The sequence below is a fragment of the Typha latifolia genome, chromosome 12, assembly GCF_019914945.1.
Source record: "Typha latifolia isolate L0001 chromosome 12, TyphaL0001v2, whole genome shotgun sequence".
NCBI lineage: Eukaryota > Viridiplantae > Streptophyta > Magnoliopsida > Poales > Typhaceae > Typha > Typha latifolia.
In genome coordinates, this window is record NC_133097.1 from 3,589,518 (window position 1) to 3,614,457 (window position 24,940).

Below are 24,940 nucleotides of genomic sequence, written 5' to 3' on the forward strand. Positions count from 1 at the left end.
CGTGGCGCCCATCTCTTCTGCCACTGCATGGCACGAGCTGTCGTGCCATGCAGTGCAGTTTTTTTTTTTTTTTAACTTGGGTTTGGGTTATTACATTTTCTTTCCCCCCTTATAAAAATTTCGACCTCGAAATTTACATACATCTAAATCTTCTGGTACGATCACGCCTCTGGCTATGGAGCTCTGATACTAGCTTGATACGATCTCGCCTTTTTGGTGAAGGGTCGATCTCTTCCAATTCTTGATCTGCACTAGATCTGGCACAGAACTTTGAAATAAGATCCCGAAATATGCCACTGTCGGATTGACGTGAAACTTTGATATGTTGTAGCCCCAGAAAAGAGCTTTCCAACAAATCTAGTTGCCAACGAATCGGATGTGGAGATCTCGAGATATCGTCTGATTTGTAGACAAAGGTCAGATGGTCTGTTTTGGATCCGTGGATGGAGGCACGTGATCCTAGGAAATGGTGGTTGATGGTGGACCGGCGTCAATGTGGTGGCACCGGTGAAAAGTGATGGTGGAAGGGTTGTGGTTGATGGAAGGATTAGGGCAAGTGTGGGATAGATTGGACGAAAGGGGAGAAGAGGGCCACCCCTAAGGGACTAGGGTAATTAGCCGGACGAGGGAGGTTAGAAGCGGCGTCGCCGGGGATTGAGAGAACGGGAGCGAAGAAGACGAAGGAGGCAAGGCAAAACTCAATCTCAATAATCAATAATCAATTTGGTTGCCTACCACATCCTTTTATAGGCTAACAAACAACTCAAATTAACCCTAAAAACACAATTTTCGTCGACCGCGTTCGAACTCGCCTGACCGCGTTCGATCGCACCGAGTTCGCTCTTCTGGATTTGCAAATGCGATGCAAGCGTTCAAACGCGTGATCGAATGCGCCTGTCGATATTTGCGAACGCGATGCAGGTGTTCACAGTGCGTTCGAACGCACCGCGTTCGAACGCACAGTACATTCTCTTCACCACGTTCACAACCTCGTTCACAAACCGCGTTCGAACTCACTCCACCTACGTTCGAACGCGACTTACAGAAAACTTACTTTAATGGAAATTAAACACTAAAACATGAAATAAAAACACTCCTAAAGTGAATCCATGCTCGAGACGACGTCGGTGAAGTCCGAATCGTATCAATCCACCACGCTTCCGCAACCTTGTCCTCAAGGTTTGAAGTTTGTGAAGCGATCTTTGAACTCTGGCTTAAGTTCCTCCATGGTATGATCTTTTGCATTGGTTCCCCACATATCTGAAGATATAGGAAAAGCTGGTGCTGAAAGAGAGGTAAGCTCACTTGTGTCCGGTTGGCGCAAAAGAGCATCGGCAGCTCAATTTTCAATCCCCTTTTTGTAGATTAATTCGTAGTCATACCCAAGGAGTTTCGTGACCCACTGTTGTTGGGCTGGGGTGTGCATACGTTGCTCCATGAAGTAGGGTAAGCTACGCTGGTCCGTGCGGATAGTAAACCGTTGGCCAATCAAGTAGGGTCGCCATTTGTTGACGACGTGTAGAATCGCTAGCATTTCGCGCTCGTAGGTAGATAGCTGTCGCGACTGACTTGACAATGCTTTGCTCATATATGCCACGGGTCTGCCCTCTTGCATCAAAACTACTCCAATGCTCTCACCCGAAGCGTCGCACTCCACCACAAAGGGCTTGCCGAAATCTGGTAGTGCTAGAACCGGAGCTGTAGACAAAGCTGTCTTCAAGGCTTCGAAGGCCTCCGTTGCTTTGCCCGTTCATTGAAACCCACCTTTTCTGAGTAAGGAGGTCAGCGGGGCAGCAATTTTGCCATAGTTGGCAACAAATCGCCGGTAGTACCTTGTCAATCCAAGGAATCCCCTCAATTCCCTCTGATTAGTAGGAATCGGCCAATGAACCATATTCTTGATCTTGCTTGGGTCAGCTTCCACTCCTTTTACAGAGATTATATGCCCCAAGTACTCCACTCTTGACTCTCCCCAAAGACAGTTGCTCATCTTAACTTTTAGCTGGTTTTGTCGCAAGATATTTAATACCTCCCGCACGTGCCGCAAGTGCTCACTCCAATTCCTGCTGTATACTAGAATATCGTCAAAGAAGACGAGCACATACCGACGCAAGAGTGGGCGGAAGAGGTCATTCATCAGCCCTTGGAAGGTGGCCGGTGCATTGGTGAGCCCAAACGGCATGACTCGGAACTCATAGTGGCCATCGTGAGTTCGGAACGCCATTTTGTGTACATCTTCATGGTCGACTCGGATTTGATGGTATCCCGCTCTTAAGTCAAGTTTCCTAAAGTAGGCCGACCCTATGAGCTCATCCAGCAGCTCCTTGATCACCGGTATTGGATACTGGTCCTTGACAGTAATTGCATTCAAGGCTCGATAGTCGACACAAAACCGCCAACTCCGGTCTTTCTTCCGAACCAGCAGCACTGGCGATGAGTAGGCACTTCTACCCGGTTGAACAATCCCTTGTTCGAGCATTTCCTCCACCAATTTACTGATCTCTTCCTTCTGGACATGCGGGTACCGATAGGGTCGGACATTCGCAGGTTCAGCCCCTGGAATGATTTGGATGCGATGGTCATGACGACGGTTCGGCAGTAGTCCTCAGGGTTCCTTGAAGAGATCCTGAAACTCCTGCAGCAGCTCTTCCATGTCAGAGGCTACTTCCCTTGGTGGTAGATGTTATGGTTCAACAACAGCCATTTGCAATAGTAGAGCTCAGTCCCCTACACAAGGAAAACCCACAAGTGGTTGCAATGTCGGCACTTGCCGCGGTTGATTTCCATCCAGCAGCACCCTTCTTCCATTCCTCCGAAATGTTAGTGTGAGGTTTGAGAAATCAAATGTTACGGGCAAGATTTGAAGCCATTGAGTCCCCAAAACAATGTCCGCACCTCGCAAGGCCAACGGATAAAGGTCCAATGTGAAAGTTTGGCCTTGCACCTTCAATTCCACACCTCCACAAATAAAATCTGCTCGCAATGTGGTGCCATCTCCGATCGTCACATCGAACCCTTTCGTGGGTTCCGACTCGAGCCCAATCTTCCTAAGGAGCCTCTTGTCAATGAAGTTGTGGGTGGACCCGGTGTCAATCAAGATTCTCACTGTGGTTTTCTTGACTACCCCATTCACCCGCAAGGTCTTTGGCACAGCTGTCCCCGAATAGGCGTGGAGGGAGATTTCGGCTACCATGTCCTCCACGGGTTGCTCCTCAGCTTCTTCTCCTTGATGTCCAACCACATCTGCACCTTCAGCTGCAAACTCGTCCTCCGCTTCCTCCAATCCATCGATTAGCATCACCGATCCCATCGGTTTAGCGCAGCGATGCCCGGGTACAAACTTCTCATCACAACGGAAGCATAGGCCCTTGGCTCTTCTTTCTTCTACTTGGGCTGGTGTGAGTGCTCGTCCCGGACCTCTAGGTGCATACTTCACATCTTGGGATGGCTTCAAGGGTGCTCGAGGAGGTACCACTGTAGCAGCAACCCTTGGTACTCCGATAGTATTTCCCGCTGCTATGTTTGGTTGAGCTTGATTGCAGCTTCCTTGGCTCATCCAACTCTGTTTTAACTGTATCTTCATGGCCCTATGTTTGTCTTCTATAAGCACCGCATCTTCGAAGGCCTCCTTTAAGGTTCTAGGCCTTAAAGCCCTCACATCGGCTTGTATGTCACCCCGCAGCCCGGAGATGAAGGTGCTGCGAAGTTGCTGATCCGTCCATAGTCGATGACATCGGCTACTAATCCTCTCATATTCTTCTTGGTATGACCCAACCGTGGTCTTTTGCACCGTCTTTGAGAGGAGAGCATCAAAGTCTTCATATCCCGATGCTCCAAATCGCTGTGTGATATCGGCGCAAAATTCAGCCCAAGTTTTGATAGCCTCAGTGGCATTGGCTGCTTGAAACCAATGAAGCGCCGCATCCTCAAGGTGGAAGCTCGCAAGCGTCACCTTGTACTCTTCCGCCGTTCCTTGGTATGCAAAGAATTGCTCCGCCCTATACAACCAATCGATCGGGTCGCCACCTTTGAACTTGGGGAATTCGAGACGCACGACTTGTCCACGGATGCCATTGTCTCGTTCCGGATCATGTCCTTGTCTAACCGGGGGAGGATGCACCATGAAGGGTTGATGATCCCTCCTTCGGTTTTGATTAACTTGCCGTGGTTCTGGATCGTATTGACCCGCCCACGGATCTTGATCTCTAAGGCGGTCTCCATAGTGGTTCACCCGTCGGATGGGTTCACCTGCAACTGGACCTGGTGTAACCATCCTTGCTTGCCTCTGCCCATAGGGTGGTGGTAGCAGTGGCTCTTGTGGTTGCAAAGGTTGAACCGGTGGCGGTGGGTTCAAGGGGTGGACTCGCGTCGTGGGGTCGATGGTGCTTTCCCGTTCGCCATTGCTTCCCTTGTCGCCCGTAGTTCCCGCATCATCTCCATCATCATCTGGTTGTTGATGGCCATTTGCTCTGAAAGAGACCCCAACACGGCTTGAACGCTAGGTTCTTCCGTATTCTGATTAGATCGGGCGGTTCCACAGGTGGAAGTCCCTGCAATCGTTTCTCCCTCCTCTATTGGGAGAATCTCTTCTTCATCATCTTGCCGTGCAGCCATGGATCTGGTTGTCATCATTGGAAGCGCTTGTTTGAGGAACGGTGGCTCTGATACCAGCTTGGTACGATCACGCCTCTGGCTATGGAGCTCTGATACCTGCTTGATACGATCTCGCCTTTTTGGTGAAGGGTCAATCTCTTCCAATTCTTGATCTGCACTAGATCTGGCACGGAACTTTGAAATAAGATCCTGAAATATTCTGCCCTTGGATCGACGTGAAACTTTGATATATTGTAGCCCCAGAAAAGAACTTTCCAACAAATCTGGTTGCAGGCGAATCGAATGTGGGGATCTCGAGATATCGTCTGAATTGTGGACAAATGTCAGATGGTCTGTTTTGGATCCGTGGATGGAGGCACGTGATCCTAGGAAATGGTGGCTGAAGGTGGACCGGTGTTAATGTGGTAGCACCGGTGAAAAGTGATGGTGGAAGGGTTGTGGTTGATGGAAGGATTAGGGCAAGTGTGGGATAGATTGGACGAAGGGGGAGAAGAGGGCCACCCCTAAGGGACTAGGGTGATTAGTCGGACGAGGGAGGTTAGAAGTGGCGTCGCCGGTGATTGAGAGAACGGGAGCAAAGAGGACGAAGGAGGCAAGGCAAAACTCAATCTCAATAATCAATAATCAATTTGGTTGCCTACCACATCCTTTTATAGGGTAACCAACAACTCAAATTAACCCTAAAAACACAATTTTCGTCGACCGTGTTCGAACTCGCCCGACCGCATTCGAACGCACCGAGTTCGCTCTTCTGGATTTGCGAACGCGATGCAGGCATTCGAACGCGTGATCGAACGTGCCTGTCGATATTTGCGAACGCGATGCAGGCGTTCACAGTGCGTTCGAACGCACCGCGTTCGAACGCACAGTACATTCTCTTCACCACGTTCACAACCCCGTTCACAAACCGCGTTCGAACTCACTCCACCCGCGTTCGAACGCAACTTACAGAAAACTTATTTTAATGGAAATTAAACACTAAAACATGAAGCAAAAACACTCCTAAAGTGAATCCATGCTCAAGACAACGTCGGTGAAGTCATCATCTTCACGTTCCCAAGAAGCCTCTTCTACTGCATGGTTTCTCCACAGGATTTTTACTTATGGTATAACTTTTGTTCTTAGTACTTTATCTCTTCTAGCAAGGACTTTCACAGGCTACTCTTCATATGATAAATTTTGCTGCAGCTAGACCGGTTCATAATGAATCACATGCGAAGGATTTGATATATATTTCCTTAGTACTAACACATGAAACACATTATAAATTTGTGCTAAGTTAGGGGGTAAAGCTACTCTATAAGCTATAGGCCCCACTCGTCCAAGAATCTCATAACGTCTTATATACTTAGGACTTAACTTTCCTTTCTTTTCAAAGCGAAACACACCCTTCCAAGGTGAAACTCTTAAGAATACTTTGTCCCCAACTTGAAACTCCAAATCATGCCTCCTATTATCCACATAACTTTTCTGTCTACTTTGTGCCACCTTCTCTCTAATTGTCTTTATCTTCTCAACTGTAGCTTGCACTAGTATTGAGTTTTTCAACCTTCTTTTCTCCAACTTCTTCCCAATCGATTGGTGATATGCATTTCCTGCCATATAATGATTCATACGGAGGCCTACCAATACTAGCATGATAGCTGTTATTATAAGCAAACTCTATCAATGGTAAATATTTGTCCCAGCCCAATCCAAAATCAATTACTCATGCTCTCAACATATCCTCTAATGATTGAATAGTATGCTCAGATTGACCATCTGTCTAAGGATGATAAGCTGTACTAAACTATAGTTTTGTTCCAAAAGACTGATGAAACTACTTCCAAAATCTAGACACAAAACGAGGATCTCTATCTGAAGTGATACTAACAGGAATTCCATGGTGAGCAAAACTTTCATCTCTAAACAAGATAGCTAACTTTTCCATTGAATCAGTAGTACTAACTAGTAAAAAGTGTGTTGATTTGGTTAGTCTATCAATAATCACTCAAATTGCATTCTTCCCTTTTTGTGTCTTCGGTAATCCTGTCACAAAATTCATATTAATATGTTCTCATTTCCATTCAGGAATCTGCAAAGGTTGTAGTGCACCTGTAGGCCTTTAGTGCTCAATCTTGACTTGCTGGCAAGTCAAACACTTAGCCACAAATTCCCCAATATTTCTTTTCATTCCTTCCCACCAGAATTTCTTCTTCAACTCATGATACATTTTTGTTCCCCCGGGGTGCATAGCATAAGTAGAAGTATGAGCTTCTTTTAAAATTTCATTTCTAAGTCCTTCACAATTAGGAACATATAATCTGCCTCTGAAACGCAGTATCCCGATAGAGTCTATAGAGAAATCTGGTTTACTGGAACTCTGTACTTCTTTCACAATTTGTATAGCCTTAATATCAGTCTTCTGAGATGCACTAATTCTATTTATCAATGTAGGTTTGACAGTAAATTATGCAAGTAAGCTAACTCCACCACCCTTGGCCATAATTGGAACTTCTAGCCTTTGTAGATCCTTAAGTATCATAGTTTGTTGGGTAATTAAAAATGCTAGACTCCCAGCTGACTTCCTACTTAAGGCATCTGCAATAACATTTGCTTTACTTGGATGATAATTAATGGTACAATCATAATCCTTCACTAATTCCAACCATCTCCTTTGCCGCAAATTAAGTTCTTTCTGAGTAAACAAATATTCAAGACTTTTATGATCTGTAAAAATTTCACATTTTTCCCCATATAGATAGTGTCGCCAAATCTTTAAAGCAAACACTACAGCAGCCAACTCCAAATCATGAGTAGGATAATTCTGTTCATAATCTTTTAACTGCCTAGATGCATAAGCCACTAGATTACCATTCTGCATTAAAACACAACCTAATCCTTTACGTGAGGCATCACAATACACTTGAAATCCTATTCCACTCGAAGGAATAATCAGAATTGGTGCACAAGTCAATCTTCTTTTTAATTCTTGAAAACTATTTTCACACTCTTCATTCCACTCAAACCTTTGATTCTTCCGAGTCAACCTGGTAAGAGGCATAGCTATCTTTGCATGTCCTTCTACAAACCTCCTATAATATCCAGCTAGACCCAGAAAACTACGTACTTCCGTGATATTAGTTGGTTGACTCCATTTCAATACAGCATCTATTTTGGACTGATCCACACTGATCCCTTCCTGTGATACAACATGTCCAAGGAAGACCACCTGATCTAGCCAGAACTCACATTTTGAAAATTTGGCAAATAACTTCTTTTCTCTCAAGATCTGGAGAATTAACCTCAAGTGATACTCATGTTCTTCCTCACTAGCTGAATATATTAGTATATCATCAATAAAAATTATTACAAACTGATCCAAATAAGGTTGGAAAACTCTTTTCATCAGGTCCATGAAAATAGCTGGAGCATTTGTCAATCCAAATGGCATGACCAAAAACTCATAATGTCCGTATCTAGTACGAAAAGCAGTTTTGGAAATATTCTCCTCATGGACTTTTAACTAATGGTAACCATTCCTCAACTCTATTTTAGAGAATACTCTAGCTCTCTTTAACTGATCAAACAAATCATCAATGCGAGGTAGAGGATATTTATTTTTTATTATCACTTGATTCAGTTATCTATAGTCTATACACAGCCTGAGTGTCCCATCCTTCTTCTTAACAAAAAGAACAGGTGCTCTCCAAGGAGAGACACTAGGTCTTATGAAGGCTTTCAGCAATAGTTCTTCTAACTATACCTTAAGTTCCTTCAATTCTATTGGTGCCATTCTATAGGGAGCTATAGAAATAGGTGAAGTATCAGGAGCTAAATCAATCGAAAAGTTTGCTTCCCTGTCCGGGGGTAATCCGGGGAGATCATCTGGGAAAACATCAGGAAACTCTCTAACAACTCGGACATCTTCTAATTTAATATGTTTATCAGTATCCCCTGACAGACTAGCTAAGACCCCTGTACATCCTTTCTTTAGTAACCTACAAGCTTCAAATGCAGAGATTATCTTCACAGGGTTACTGGATTTATTACCCTTAATTCTATATTCTGCTCCATCAGCTAAATTCATCACAATTTTCTTTCTATAGCAATCTATGTTGGCATGATATGCAACTAACCAATCCATCCCCAAGATAACATCAAAATCTGTCAGCTCTAGTGGCAAAAGATTTACTTTGAACTCCCTATCCCCAAAGCTAATTGTGCAAGATTTATAAGCCGAATCAATAACAACTGTCTCTCCTACGGGTGTGGCAATCAACAGAATATCCTCTAAAGGTTCCATTAGCATATCAGCATGGCAAGCAAAAGAACTTGAAATAAAGGAGTGTGTGGCACCCGGATCAAATAAAACCCTTGTTGTATGAGAAAATAAATTCAGAGTACCTGTGGCTACATCATTGGATGCTAAAGCGTCGTGCTCCGTCATCGCGAAGATTCGGCCACCTCTAGACTTTCACCTAGGTTGAGAGGGAGATGCTCTAACAACTCCTCTGCCTTGGCCGGCTGTAGAAGAAACCCCAAGAGGTGAAGTTGTAGAAGATGCTGCAATAGCAAAAATTGGGGCGGTGGCGGCGTGTGGACAATCACGATGGATATGACCAGGCTGCCCACACTCGTAGCATAAACGTGGGTTGGGGCAATCTCGAAGATGATGCCCAAACTTCCCACATCCGAAACAGCTACGACTCCTCACCGGTGATCCATCAACAAATCCACTTCCTCTGCCCCCAGAAAGTGGTCCAGTCACACTAACCTGAGACACTGCTTGGCTAAGTCCTCCAGATCCCCATGAATCAGATTTGTTAGTAGATGAACCAGCACTGGAACTTCCCCGATAAGGATGGTAAGAAAGGCGATGCTGCGACTGCGAAGGTGGTAAGCTCTAGCTAATAGAAGGAACTCTAGAACTCCCACCTCGCCCAGATTGTGTCCCAAATTACCGAGCTTCCATAGCCCTCTTCTCCTGAATCACCCCCTCTAGTGCCATAGCCCTCTCTACTGTATCAGCATAGGGGATGAGGCCTTCTGCCTCCAAGCTCTGACGTATAGCATAATTCAGCCCATGCTTGAAGCGTCGAGTTCTTGCTGCTTCATTTGGAACTTGGTGGGGTACAAAACGGGCTAAAGCATTAAATTTAACATCGTACTCTGCCACCGTCATAGGACCCTGGTGTAAATGCAGAAATTCTTCTTCCATCTTTTCTTTCCTCCAGGTTGGAAATTGCTTTTGATCAAAGGCATCCAGAAATAACTCCCAAGTGATGACAGCGTCCCCTATCCTTGATTTTATTAGTCTTTCTGTAGCTTTCCACTATTGTTCTACCTCACCTCGGAGCATAAAGGCAGCAAAGGCTACTTTCTGCTGATCATTACATCCTAAAGTATCCAACATTTTCTCTATGTCCGATAACCATCCACTAGCCTCCAGTGGATCAACACCTCCAATGTAAATCGGGGGGTTTAACTGCATAAACTTATTTAAGGTGATGCCCGCTATAGGAGGCGGCTCAGAGTTCTCTGCTGATATGCCAGCTCCTCTACCTCGAAGGATTTCCTCAATAAGTATTTCTTGACTGTCTAGGAGGCGCGAAATAAGATCACGCTCCTTTATAGATGGAGGAACTTCTGGGGTCTCAGTAGGGGCCTCAGCTCTGGAGGTCACCCTAAACTGTGAACCTCTGCGACGGGGTGGCATCTTTCTGTAGAAATGATCAAATTCATCAACTGATTAGTGATCAAGTAAAATTCTAAAATTTATCTCTTGCGTAACCCTAAGACCGCAGCATAGCTCTTGATGATATGCCGGATACTTAACAAACCTAAGCTTTGATTCCACTCTAAAATGTGACACCCAAACTCTAAACACGTGCACGGCACGAGCCCACACGACACGTGCATAGCACTTGACCAATCGGTTAGATACTGACAATCAAATAAACCTGTAGTAACATCATGATTTTATCCACAATATTTAAACTAAGAATAACACAAGTCTAACTGTCAACACATACAAATAACTCTACATGGGCCCCACACAGACCAAAACACATCATCAAGAGCTTTTCACAACGGCATATACACAATGGTGGTATATACGTAATTATACAAGTACAATGTCACCTGCTAAAATATAAGACAATAATACAGATACACTGTGGAGGATGTCAACTATTACATCAGATAAGATAACTCTTCTGGTGCATAACACTAACCACACTCGTCTTCTTCGCTCTCGTTCTCCCGATCCCCGGCGACGCCGCTTCTAACCTCCCTCGACCGGCTAATCACCCTAGTCCGTTAGCGGTGGCCCTCTCCTCCCCATTCTTCCAATCTATCCAACACTTGCCCTAACCCCTCCACCAAAACCATAACCCTTTCACCACCGCTTTTCACCGGTGCCACCCCCCATTAACGCCGGTCCGCCTCAAACCACTATCATCCCAGGATCTCGTGCCTCCATCCACGGATCCTGATCAGACCCCTTGATGTTCGTCCACTAATCGAACGATATCTTGAGATCCACACATCCGATTCGCCTGAAACTAGATTTGCTCAAAAGATATGTTCTAGAGATAAAATACATCCAAATTACACGTCGATCCGACGGCGGCATCTTTCGGAATCTATTTACAAAATTCTGTGCCAGATCCAGTCCAGATCTGAGAATTAGAAGAGATCGAGCGTTAGCCGTATCAAGCTGGTATCAGAGCCACCATTCCTTGGATACGCGCTTCCTATGACGACAACTAGAGCCATGATGGCTACACGGCGAGATGAGGAAGAAGAGATCTCCCCATTAGAGGAAGGGGAAGTGGTTGTGGGAACTTCCACCCGCGGAACCGCCCGACCAAATCTTAATACAGAAGAGCCTAGCGTTCCAACCATGATTGGATCTCTTTCCGAACAAATGGCCATCAATAATCAAATGATACGGGGAATACGGGCGACAGCAGAAGCTGTGGCAATCGGGAATGCACCAATGTCAAGGACGTCGGCTTATCCAAAAAGTCTGAGATATGCGCCAATCGATCCAGACTTGCCGAAGCCTCGGAAGGCCTTGATCGACGATGAGACGGGATACCTCTTCTTCTGGAACACAAAGACCCAAGATATACAATGGGAGGAGCCCAAAATCTCTATGCGAATGTCATGGTGGTCTCCCTAGGGACACAGGTGCCTTACAGCGAGGCCACCACCGCGTATGCGTATACCGACAAGGTGGGACGGGTTGTGTTCAATCCCCGGAACACAACCCAGATGGAGGGACACCGGCGTACAAATATGACCCTTCACCATATAGACAGACGCTAATGTCAAACAAGGTCGCAAGTTGTGACTTTAGCGGGAGATCGACCGACGCTATAGTGGCGTGGCCGAAACCTTCTTCAGCAAGCATGGCAATCGCAAGGCAGCATGGGGAGCCCTCCGCAGCATACCCAACATCCTCCACGACCTCCCCGTTGCCAACGAAACTAGAGGAGAGTTCGGCTAACCAGCGAGATTGAGCTTCTACACCCCAACCCATTGTCAACTGCAACGAACCGCCACCAGCTACAATGGGATCCTCAACCATTGTAGCAGCCATCGGAACCTCCATATCTTCCGATGCACCGTAGACCTCGTCGACAAACCGCGAAAGGCTAGCCGCACCTTTTCCTAATCCCTGCCGAAACGACAAAGAGTCTAGCTTCAAGCCAGCAGTTCCCTTCGGCGAGCTCGACGGTTGGAAAGATTCTTTCGACATCGGAACGGAGTTCTTCGATGAGTCGACGACCGTGCGAACCACTATTGAATGGAGGAGACCACGCATGGCCGCTGGATATCCCTCATCAGGAATCCTCATCAGTGGTGAGGGAGACGATTCGGAACCGCGAGTTTCGGCACTTAGGCCGCCTTACACCACCTCCCCTTGCAGTCACGGCGAGTCGGAAATTAAGAAGAACTCGCGTATGGCCTTCAGCGACCTTCCACCATTCTCCTCGGTCAATCGACAGTCGACCGCGACAGCGTTGTGACACGATTCGGACTTCACCGACGTCGTCTCGAGCATGGATTCACTTTAGGAGTGTTTTTGCTTCATGTTTTAGTGTATAATTTCAATTAAAATAAGTTTTCTGTAAGTCGCGTTCAAACGCGAGTGGAGTGAGTTCGAACGCGGTTTGTGAACGGGGTTGTGAACGTGGTGAAGAGAATGTACTGTGCGTTCGAACGCACTGTGAACGCCTGCTTCGCGTTCGCAAATACCGACAGGCATATTCGATCACGCGTTCGAACGCTTGCATCGCGTTCGCAAATCCAGAAGAGCTAATTCGGTGCGTTCGAACGCGGTCGGGCAAGTTCGAACGCGGTCGGCGAAAATTGTGTTTTAGGGTTAATGTGAGTTGTTGGTTAGCCTATAAAAGGATGTGTAGGGCAACCAAAATTATTATTGATTATTGAGATTGAGTTTTGCCTTGCCTCCTTCGTCTTCTTCGCTCCGGTTCTCTCAATCCCCGGCAACGCCGCTTCTAACCTCCCTCGTCCGGCTAATCACCCTAGTCCCTTAGGGGTGGCCCTCTTCTCCCCATTCGTCTAATTTATCCAACACTTGCCCTAACCCTTCCATCAACCATAGCCTTTCCACCACCACTTTTTACCGGTGCCACCCCATTAACGCCGGTCCTCCACCATCCACCAGTACCTAGGATCACGTGCCTCCATCCACGGATCCAAAACAGACCACCTGACCTTCGTCCACTAAACGGACGATATCTCGAGATCCCCAACTCCGATTTGCCTGAAACTTGATTTGTTAGAAAGCTCTTTTACGAGGCTACAACATATCAAAATCTCACTTCGATCCGACAATAGCATATTTTGGGATCTTATTTCAAAGTTCCGTGCCAGATCGTATCAAGCTGGTATTAGAGCCTTAGCCCCAAAGAGAAGATCGTATCATGGGCATGCACGTGCCCGTGCCCGGCGGGGACGTTACAATATCGGTATCCATATGTGCAAAGAATTCATTGTTGAGTGTGATGCATCGGGTTTTGGCATAGGAGCAGTACTAATGCAAGAAGGATGCCTATTGCCTATCTTAGCAAGGCTTTATCGCAAAAATATCAGCAATTATCAACTTATAAGAGAGAGATGTTGGCAATTCTGCATGCGGTGTCAATGTGGAGGTCTTATTTGATCGGTAGACGATTCATTATCCGAACTGATCAAAGGAGTCTTCCATACTTTATCGGACAGCGCATACACACTTTGTCACAGCAGCGATGGGTCACAAAATTATTGGGGTATGATTATGAAATTCAATACAATAAGGGAACGGAAAATAGAGCGGCGGATTCACTATCACCTATTCATCTCCTACCTTTCTCTTCCTTGATGAGCTGAGGTATGCATGTACATCTGACCCAGATATTTTGAGATTATTGTAGGAGGTGATGGATAATCCGGAGTGTCATCTCGAGTTAAAGAATCGAGGCGATTTGTTGATAGACCGTAGATGCATTCAGGTGTTGGAGTGTATTGGTCCGGTTGCATATCGTTTGGAGCTGCCAAAGGGGTCGAGAGTGCACCCTGTCTTTCATGTTCATTATTGAGAGAGCGCATTGGAGATTATGAGATTGTTGGATTGGTTCTACCGGAGCCATTGGAGAAGATAGAGATCGTAGAGACAGTTCGAGTACTTGCTAGACGCCGACGACGACATGGTACTAGATTGGAGATGGAGATTCTAGTTGAGGGCAAGGTGGGGCAAGTGTGGTGGGCTGATACACTTAGTTAAAATCTTTTCTTATTGCATTAGGTGTTTATTTTCATTAAAATAAAATTCCTATAGGTCACGTTCGAATGCAGGTGGAGTCGCATTCGAACGCTTGTGAATGCCTAGTGAATGCCCGTGTTTGTAAACGCCTTGTGAACGCGTTTGTGAACGCCTGCGTTTGAACGACTTGTGAACGCCTGTGTCGCATTCGCAAATCCAGAGAAGGGGCTTTTTGAGTGCGTTCGAACGCGATCGGGCGCATTCGAACACGATCGACGGGAATCCTCTAGAATTACAGTTTCATATTATTTTAGGACTTGTTGGCTAGCCTCTATAAATATGTGGATGGCAACCAACTTCATATTGGAATTGGATTCTTGATTTCTTATTTCCTATCTTCTCTCTAGACTCCTCCCTCCTCCCTCTTTACCATCCTTCCACCTCTACCGTTGGCAAGGTTTCTTCTCACTTCTAATCTCCCTTGTCTGTCGAATCACCCCGCTTTGTTTGGGATCTCGACCACTTCGTTCCCTTCGTCTACTTTCCTTAATCAATTCCAGAATCCACCCTCATCTCCATACCCATCCATAATCCTAGCATCCACTTCACCCGTCACGACCACCACCACCATCACCCACGTTATTTCATATTTTCATCCCTACTACAGTTCGAATATGTGAAGGATATAAATATTAAAGTTGTAGATTAGGAAGTTACAGATCCATCCAAATTAGTTTTGTAATTTTCTAACTACGAGAGAATATCTGACGAATATTTGTCCTCGATTGCGCGGACTGATTTTTGTAATAAATTCAGATCTTGAAGGAATCTTAGCGTAGCCTATCTTTGGTTCCAGATCTTGAACGCACTCCAACTGCGTTCGAACACGACATACATAAAACGTATTTTTTTAAGAATTAAATACTAAAATAAGAGACAAAGACACCCCTAAAGTGTATCCGTGCTCGAGACGACATTGGTGAAGTCTGAATCGTATCATATTAATCTAACCTCTCAACCCGTTAGTCATCATCATCTCAACCGTTAGCCATCTTCATCCCCAACCTCCTCTCACCTCACACCGAGCCCTAGCCTAATTCCCCAATTCCTTCCTTCACTAGAATCCTCATAGCGAGCAACTTCTCCACCGACATTATCGCCGCCAGTAGTGCTCTCCACTGATGTCGTCGTTGCCAATGTCGCTCTCCATCGACGCCAACATCGCCAACCCTGCTCTGCGCCATCGCCAACACCATCTTCTCTTAGCTCCGCCGCCTACCATCACCTACTTGTAGCCGCCAACCCATATCCTTCACTGTCGCGTCCCCATCGACTTCTTCTCTCGTCCCCATGATCGGTGTCATTTCTGAAACTGAGGATATGCCTTGACATCATGAAGATTTGGGTGTGAAACCCTAGCTTGAGGGTGAAGGTGTGAAACCTATCCCTAAGCATGATGATATTTGGTTTGATTGAGAATGGTAAGAGCCTAATCGACTAGAAAAGTATGAGAAAAGTCTTAATCCACTACTCAAAGTCGCTAAGGATAAGTTTTATCATTAGAAAAACTTGGGTGTGAAACCCTTGCTTGAGGGTGGAGGTGTAAAACCTATCTCTGAATCTGATGATATTTGGCTTTCGAAGTGACTTGGGGTGCCAAGTAAATTGTGAGACTGGAGCAATTTGAAGGCTGCAGAGGACATACTCGATAGAGTCGAGTTCTCTCCCACTCGGAGAGTATGATGCGGACATCACTGACATATTACACAGGCGCATGTATCAGTGCAGTTTCTCCTTCAGAAAATTAGTCTTAAGTCAAGTATTTTTATTATACATTTGCTATTTATGGTGTTTAGGATTATATTTACTTTTTCATAATTGCTTAGGGTGTTATTTGCTTATTATCATTTATAAGCTCTATAAATAGGCCAACTGTTTACTCAATCAGGGTTAATAAAGAAATAAAATTTTTTTGAGATCCCCAATTTGAGTTTTGTGTGTGAAACTGTAACGCCCTCGCTTGGCATGGGCACGCGCACGCCCCCAAACAGCACGCGCGGCGCACGCAACAAGTCGGGCGGGGCTCGTTATGCACAGATACTCTCCTGTGCACATATAATCATGATATCATCAAATAAAACCTACTAACCTATCCATGATCACATAATCCATCACTAGATAAATCATACTATTAACCAAATAAACCTGTTAACATATGAATATCCCAGTACATAATAATATACAATAAACCACTACATAATCTGGCAGGACCCACACAGGCCACAACAAACCATCAAGATACAACTAAAATAACTAATACAAGAGTACGCCATGATTCGACCTATATCATACAAATCATCGTCTAATATAAAAGAGTACAAATATCAAAATACTGGTACAACTCAATTTCTATATAAACTATCATCTATACCGTCTCACATCTATAGCTTACCTTATCTTTGCTCTAAAATATCTCATCAGGGTATCTCAAGGCGGTATCACGTACCATAATATCTATGGGGGTTAAAAAAAAAAAATAAAGAGAGTCATGAGCAAAATGCTCAATGAATAGACCTTACCCCGAATCAATGATGCCAAACAGAGAGTAAGTCATGATGCATTTCTCAACATCACAATCATCACCTACATCTCGGTATAATATCATCATACTAGACCACTATACACAATCAACACCCAGTACCTGGTCTCAACATCATGTCCGAAGGCTCAGAGCATACTCCACCACCCGCAAGAGTATCTCAAATATAACCATACCCCGCCACCTGCTATGGTATCAACATCCATCCAGATCGGGCACCCACACAGTTGATAGAAACCTCATGAGGATAACTCGCTACATATGCCCTGGCGAACGGTATGTGTTCGAATGTTTGCTGCGTACACAGACTAATGACCTAAGACGTAAGGCCAACAAGATCGCAACTATGTCGAGCAATCAATCATCTCCAAGCATGCCCTAACCCTCATACCCACTCGGGTATCCTCACGCTTTCTATCAACTATCCTATCAATCACATTTCATGTTTTCCTTCTGAATGACAGATATATATATATATATATCCAGTACGATAACAAATCAATGCATAATAGAAATTTAGGTGGAATAGGAATCAAGAGAAAATAATGCAACGTAGTCTCCAACTGTATCGTCATCACATGCATACTCATGCTAATCTATTACATGCATACTCATACTATATATCAACACGGTATACAATCATAACAGTAGAATCATCTCCAATCATCTCTATATATATCACCAATGTACTCATATCCCAGATCAGTATAATCAAATGCATGATAAAATATGCTCGACTTTAATAATCTCTAGATAAAATCATATAATCATGCTGGAGGCCAAAACATGCATGTACATAATATATAATATAACCTAATTTAAGAAAGGTGTTTAGGGGATAAGACTACTCACTCTTATCAAAAGACGCAAACCACATATCCCTTACATTCGCCAATCAACCGAGTGACACTCATCACTAGCAAGGTCCATGGGGTCTCAAATAAGGGGTTTGGGATTTGAAAATGTTTAAGTAATATAAAGTTAGTTGTATCCCATTATAATCCATTCGAGTAAAATATGATGATTTATTAGATTTTAAAATTTCTACTTATCTTTATAACTAGCTCGATTTTTAATTATAAATATAAATATAGATAAAAATCTAATTATAATTCAATTATATCTTGATTAATTAGGGACTATGTAGTCATTACTTTATAAAATAATAAATAAATACATAAGCCGATTATTTTATTTGTTACAAAATAATAATGTATAATAAATTATTAGAATTATTTAAAATGTATCTCATAAAAATATTAGTATATAAATTTGATAATTATAATTTACAAATCTATAAATTAATTTAATAGAGATATAAATAAATAAATATGAGTATTACTTATATTTATACCTAATTAATCATTAATTATACAAATTATAATTAATACTTATCATACTGTAGAATATATATTATTATTAAAATAATTAGTCTAAATAATCTATTTGCATTAATTAAGAAGGAAAAACCTAAATAAATAACATCAATAAAATAAATAAATAAATAAATAATTAATTAATTAAAACACTACTTGCTATAGTGCTGGGCTGAGCGTAGCACTGTGCAGAAAAAGGAGCAGAAGCCAAGGAAGAAGAAGAAAAAGAAAGAAAGAAGAAGAGGAAGAAAAAGAAAGAAAGAAGAAGAAGAAGAAAAAGAAGAAGAAGAAGAAGAAGAAGAAGAAGAAGAAGGGAGAAAGGGAGGGAGGTGCGGTCCCGGGCCGGCGGGGAGGGCACCGGCAGCTGGTGGCCAGCCAGTTGCCAGCCTCTCGCCGGCGGCTCGGCTCCGATGAGCCCAAGCCCAAAGCAAGAAAAAGAGAAAGAGAGAGAGAGATAGTGATAGAGAGAGAGAAGAAGGAAGCGGAAGAAGGAGGAGGCTCACCCGCGGTAGCACGACGACAGCGGCGGCGGGTCGGTAGTGGGAGAGAGAGAGAGAGAGTCTGAGGGAAGAAGGAGAGAGAGAGAGAGAGAGAGAGAGAGAGAGAGAGAGAGAGAGAGAGGAGTATAAAAAGATAGAAAGAGAGGCGGTGGCAGGGGTTGGCGATGGCTGCGGCGGCACTGGGGCCCGCCGCAACCTGGCTGCGGCGATGTGTGGGTCTCAAATAAGGGGTTTGGGATCTGAAAATGTTTAAGTAACATAAAGTTAGTTGTTTATCCCATTATAATCCGTTCAAGTAAAATATGATGATTTATTAGATTTTCGAATTTCTACTTATTTTTATAAGTGGCTAGATTTTTAATTATAAATATAAATATAAATATAGATAAAAACCTAATTATAATTCAATTATATCTTGATTAATTAGGGACTATGTAGTCATTACTTTATAAAATAATAAATAAATACATAAGCCAATTATTTTATTTGTTACAAAATAATAATGTATAATAAATTATTAGAATTATTTAAAATGTATCTCATAAAAATATTAGTATATAAATTTGATAATTATAATTTAAAAATCTATATATTAATCTAATAGAGATATAAATAAATAAATATGAGGGCAAAGATCAGAGCGTAAAAACACTTGCCAAAGATGGCCAAGCGAAAAAAAAGGAGCGTAAGCGAGGAAGAAAAAGAAAAAGAAAGAAAGAAGAAGAAGAACAAGAAGAAGGGAGGAAGGGAGGGAGGTGCGGTCCCGGGCTGGCGGGGAGGGCACCGGCAGCTGGTGGCTAGCCAGCTGCCGGCCTCTCGCCAGCGGCTCGGGTCCGACGAGCCCAAGCCCAAAGCAAGGAAAAGAGAAAGAGAGAGAGAAGAAGGAAGAGGAAGAAGGAGGAGGCTCACCCGCAGTAGCACGACGACAGCGGCGACAGGTTGGCAGTGGGAGAGAGAGAGTGAAAGAGAGAGAAAGTGAAAGAGAAAGAGAGTCTGAGGGAAGAAGGAGAGAGAGAGAGAGAGAGAGAGAGAGAGAGAGAGGAGAATAAAAAGATAGAAAGAGAGGCAGTGTGAGGGGTTGGCAGTGGCTGCGAGGGGTGCGTGGCACCCCTCCCCCCCCCCCCACGCTGCCCCATTGCTTGGGCATGAGGACGGCCACACTGTGGTCAGCCACATTGTGCCAATGCAAAGATTAATAAATTTTTTTTTAAGGATAGGTTGTCATAGAAACCCTAATTGAGAATGGAGGTGTGAAACCCCGTTCTTTTTCTCTTTCTTTCACCATCATCGTTCATAGAATTCTAACGATCCATTTGTTTCACATCACTCCTCCTACCTTAAGGAGACGATCATCTTCTCCCCCCAACTCTAGCCCAATCGAAATCATCATTACCCTTGCCTCCACCTCCGTACCGCCCTACCCTAGCCGAACCACCACCACCACCTATGGCTACCTAGTTCCACAATCCACCGCTGTAGAATCAAATTTCCATCCTTAATTTAGAATTCCACCATCTTGAATCTCCATTCCAATGGTAGGATCTTTACCACCGGTTACCATCATTTTATTATCCTTTTTTACCTTTGCCCACTATTCAGTTGATATCTCAAGATCTGACCAACTAAACTTTGAGATCTTGGATCTATTGAAATCTCTCTTCCAAAATGACAATATATTCAAATTTCAATAGTTTCCAACAAGTAGATCTTTCGTAATCACCCTCGCAAGGTCCACTCTAGAATCAGTATAGAGACCATTGCGAATCAGATCAAGTCGTCTTCCCCATTGGATCAATAAAGCCACTTTTAGGGTTATCCCCACCAAATATATCAAAGTCTCTATTATGATATTTTCCTTGTATGAGATACTTGTATAAATTTGTTTGAGTGGAAGAAAAAGAAGGCAAAGAAAATGGTGGAGTAAGAGAGAGAAGAAGGAGAAGACTAATATAAGAAGTTTTTGGAGACTTGTATAGAAAAGAAGAAGAGTATGGTAACACTTCTCGCTATCTTTGACAATAAGACATCAAATAGTAGGAAGACAAATTTAGAAGAAAAAAATTAAAAAAGTCTGACTTGCAAAAAAGAAAACCAAAATAGGCTCAAGTATCAAAAACAAAAACTAAATGCATTTTTGTAGACATGATAATCGGCCGGGCCGGGTTCGGGCTAAGCGGGCTTAAGTCTTTGTTCACGGCCCGACCAATTAATCACTCGGGCCGGGCCGGGTTCGGGCCGGGCTAGAATAGTCTAGCCCGTTACCGCCCGTTGGCCCGTGAGAGATTGGGCCGGGCCAGCCCAACCCACCAATCACTTGGCCCAACCCATATTTCAGCTATTTTTAGAATTTTTTTAACTATTAGTTTATTTTTTTTAAAATATTTATATTCCTCTATTTAAAAAAAATTAAAATTTTTTAAAAGTCTGCTTAAAATAATGCAAAATAGTATAATACTAAAATATTTTTTACTGTAGCAATGGTAAATTACTGTAGCAAACGGGCAAAGCACTGTAGCAGACGGGCGGGCTTAGTTGCGAGCTAAACGGGCGGGCTTTCGGTCGGGTCGGGCGGGCAAAGGGCTGGCCCGTGCCGCCCATGGGTAGTTCGGGCTCGGGCCGGGCCGGGCCTAAACCGGGTCCGGGCCGGGCTTAGCCCGGTCCAAACCGGGCCGAGCATGGGCGGGCTAGGCCATTTGATCATGTCTACATTTTTGATACAAATTCTCGATTATATATTATTTACCAAAGTTATTGGTTGGCCCAAGATTCGCTCCTCGGAAGATGATATCATCATGACCTCTCTTGCATACCGCATTGGATGCTTAAGACACTTCGCCAACTGGCATTACCTGTTATTTCGTGTCTCTCGGTGTGCTCAGCATTGGGTGTTTGCGAGCTGCGAGGCTTACCAGTGCTGACCACACCGAGAGACACGAAATAACAAGTAATGCCAGTTGGCGAAGTGTCCTAAGCATCCAATGACTGAATCACTCATGATCGATTCTTATTCTGACTGTGTGCCTTGACACTAATTTTGACTGCTTGGGCATATAATCGATAATCAACCACAAATTTGGTTCCGCTTCTTACTTTTGTCGATTACACACAAGACTTGATCTGCTGCTCAAAAGAATGACTGTGACACAATATTCCCATCAAGTTTAAGATATAGATCAGCTCAAGCTTAATTTGTCAAGCTTGAATCAGCTAAAGTCGAATTAAATTCAAACATGATTTAACAAACTTGAATCGAGTGAGGACAAAATAAAATAAGTTATGATGCCGATAGTCAAAATACACAAGAAATTTCGAGTCTGAGATGTTCGATCAAGCTCTGATAGTCAAAACCGGAGCCAAGCTCAATTGAGTCCAATCTCACATGCAGATCGAGCTGCGCGCTTTTAGCTGCTCCAATATTTTCATAGCCCCAAATATAATCAAATCCAATCTGGTATGAAACATCATCAGATCAATCCGAACCCAAAACCTACTAGCAAACTGAGCAAAGTGCTAAAGATCAAAGTGGGAAGGTACTAGCGATTTCTTGAAAGATGGAGAAAGCATGCGGAAGGAACTATCTAGATATCCACGTGTCCCGTCCATCCTCCTTTGGAGCCCCGCCCAGAACATTCCGATGTAGACACCTCTACCCATCGTTTGCTCTTTAAAGACACCAAGAGATCCCAATTTCCATTCACTTCAACAAAAACTTGAAGCTTATTCCATCGTGCCTCAGAGATGACTGCAGCCGCTCCATGCACTGTTACGAGCCGCCTCTCTTCTGCTCCCCGATTGCCGACCATTAGTTCATGGCGCGCAGCAAAAGATAATATTGTACAATTTCCGCCTTCCACTACCTTTGGGAAACCCCGTTCCCTCATCCTAGCCTCTGCAATCCCAGAGAGCAAGAACAAGGGCGATTCTTCCATCGACGTGCACGTCGACCAGAACGCCAAGAAGAAAGGCACCGTTGTGGAACGGAGGCCTCGAGTCGCTGCCTTGGACGTGTCTCCCTTTGGTGGGCAATTCAAACCAAAAGTTAAACTTTTATTTCTAAATCCTCGGTTACTCACCCGAATCTAGATCTTGATCTATAATTGCAGGTTTGGTTGATCCTCTTTCGCCGGTGAGGACAATGAGGCAGATGCTTGACACCATGGACCGACTATTCGACGACGTCATGTCGTTTCCGGTGTCGAGCAGGGGCTCCGTCGGCGAAATGAGGACGCCGTGGGACATCATGGAGGATGAGAAGGAGGTGAGGATGAGGTTCGACATGCCTGGGCTGTCGAAGGAGGAGGTAAAGGTGTCGGTGGAGGACGACGTACTGGTGATCCGAGGAGCGCACAAGGAGGAAGGCAGCACCGAAGAGGACGCCTGGTGGAAAGGACGTAGCGTGAGCTCTTATGACACCCGGCTGCTGCTGCCGGACAGCTGCGACAAGAGCAAGGTAACGGCGGAGTTGAAGAACGGGGTCCTTTTGGTCGCCATTCCGAAGACCCAGGTGGAGCACAAGGTCATTGACGTGGAGATCAAGTGACATGTATTAACGTATTTGTTGTGATTCTCGTGTGTTAATACTAGAGCGTAACGTAGTAATATGTAAAGCAGTGGAATACATAGTACAGGGGCTAGTTTTTGTGTTCTCCTTGTTTCAAATTAGCAGTTTGCTACTTCTGGCAGGGTGAAAAGGCGTCGGGTTATATTTTGACCGTTTCCAACATTGTAGCAATAGTGAAAATTCGAGAAAACGTACAAAATAAAAATTCTTGAATAATAATAAGGAAACATGAGCAATAATAAGAAAGAAAATCTGAGTAACAGTAAGAAAGGAAACATGACTAACAATAAAAAAACTAGGGCCCATTAGAAAGTCGATAGTCCTTGGGTTCGGTCTAACCGATCCCTACCATTGGTCCACTACTGTAGATGTTTTTCTCTATTGGTTGCAGGTGTAGAATTAATTGTTGCAGTGTATTTTATATGAATTTTTATTAACTTTGAGACATCTTATAAGTAAGCTCCACATATTATTAATAATCAATTAACGGTGTAACTAATTTAGCTTAAAGAATATTTTATTTTTATATATTTACTTATTTAAATTTATGAAGAAAAGTGAATGAAAAATGGTTCTAAAGTGCGTATTATAGTAATCGAAAAATAAAGAGAAGTATGTTTAGTACTATATTATATATTTGAGAAATATTAGTATGGTATATAACTGTCAAATTTTTTATAAGTTTTTAGCTCTAAAAGGGATATCTATTTTATAGGTAAAGAATATTATGTAAAGAATATTATGTAAATTAACTCATACGCGTGCCACTTAGTTCGGCTCGCGCACCGGTCAAGCACAAAAGTCAAGCACAAAATTATTTTTTGCCTGATGCATGCTCGGATTTGGTCTGATTTAGCTCGGGTTCTATTCAATCCACGATCACCCTCGAGGAAGATGAAACCGTAACAAGGTGTAGTACTGAACAGATTTGCATGGGACTTTCAAGAGATTCTCCAATGGATCTAGCTGTTTGATTAATGTAAAATTTTGATATATTATAGATATGGAAGAGAGCTTTCCAACGAATCCAATATCGTAAGATTTGGATTGCTAGATCTAAAAATATCGTCGATTTAGTGGACGAAGGTCAAAGAGACAGACCTGTGAGATAATGATCGAAACTAAATCTACTTGGATTGGTTTGCACCCTTGTTGCACTTAATGGCTGGATTGCTGTAGAAATTGATGTGCTCTTCGATGAAGATTAGAGAATAGGGATTGAAGAGGAGATTAAGGAGAGAAGAAGGGGTTTAAAAGCTAGTCGAGAACCTTACTAACGGAAGAAGGTGGCTCGGTTGGCGGTAAGGAGAGTTGTGCCGACGGCCAAGAGAAGAAGAGAGGAGATAAGGGGCGACAAGCCTTGCCAAATAATCCATGCTTAATGATAATGTGGACTCTTACAACGAAGGTGACTTGGTGAGTCCAAGTGGTACTAGGACTCATGATACATGCCCTAACTTGAATAAAATAATTAATTGACTTACCTAAACCTAATTAACAAATTAACAAGTTGAGTTCGTATTTAGTAAGTAC

At 43.6% G+C, this 24,940-nt stretch overlaps 1 protein-coding gene across 1 annotated transcript; it reads left to right on the plus strand.

Moving 5' to 3' along the window:
* The first annotated feature begins 22,167 nt into the window (after positions 1 to 22,167).
* LOC140798812 (small heat shock protein, chloroplastic-like) lies at positions 22,168 to 23,492 on the plus strand. The gene is made up of 2 exons (XM_073152875.1): positions 22,168 to 22,864; positions 22,950 to 23,492. Exons 1-2 carry the CDS (start codon positions 22,585 to 22,587, stop codon positions 23,384 to 23,386), a joined length of 717 nt encoding a protein of 238 aa, XP_073008976.1. The 5' UTR covers positions 22,168 to 22,584; the 3' UTR covers positions 23,387 to 23,492.
* Positions 23,493 to 24,940: the final 1,448 nt, after the last annotated feature.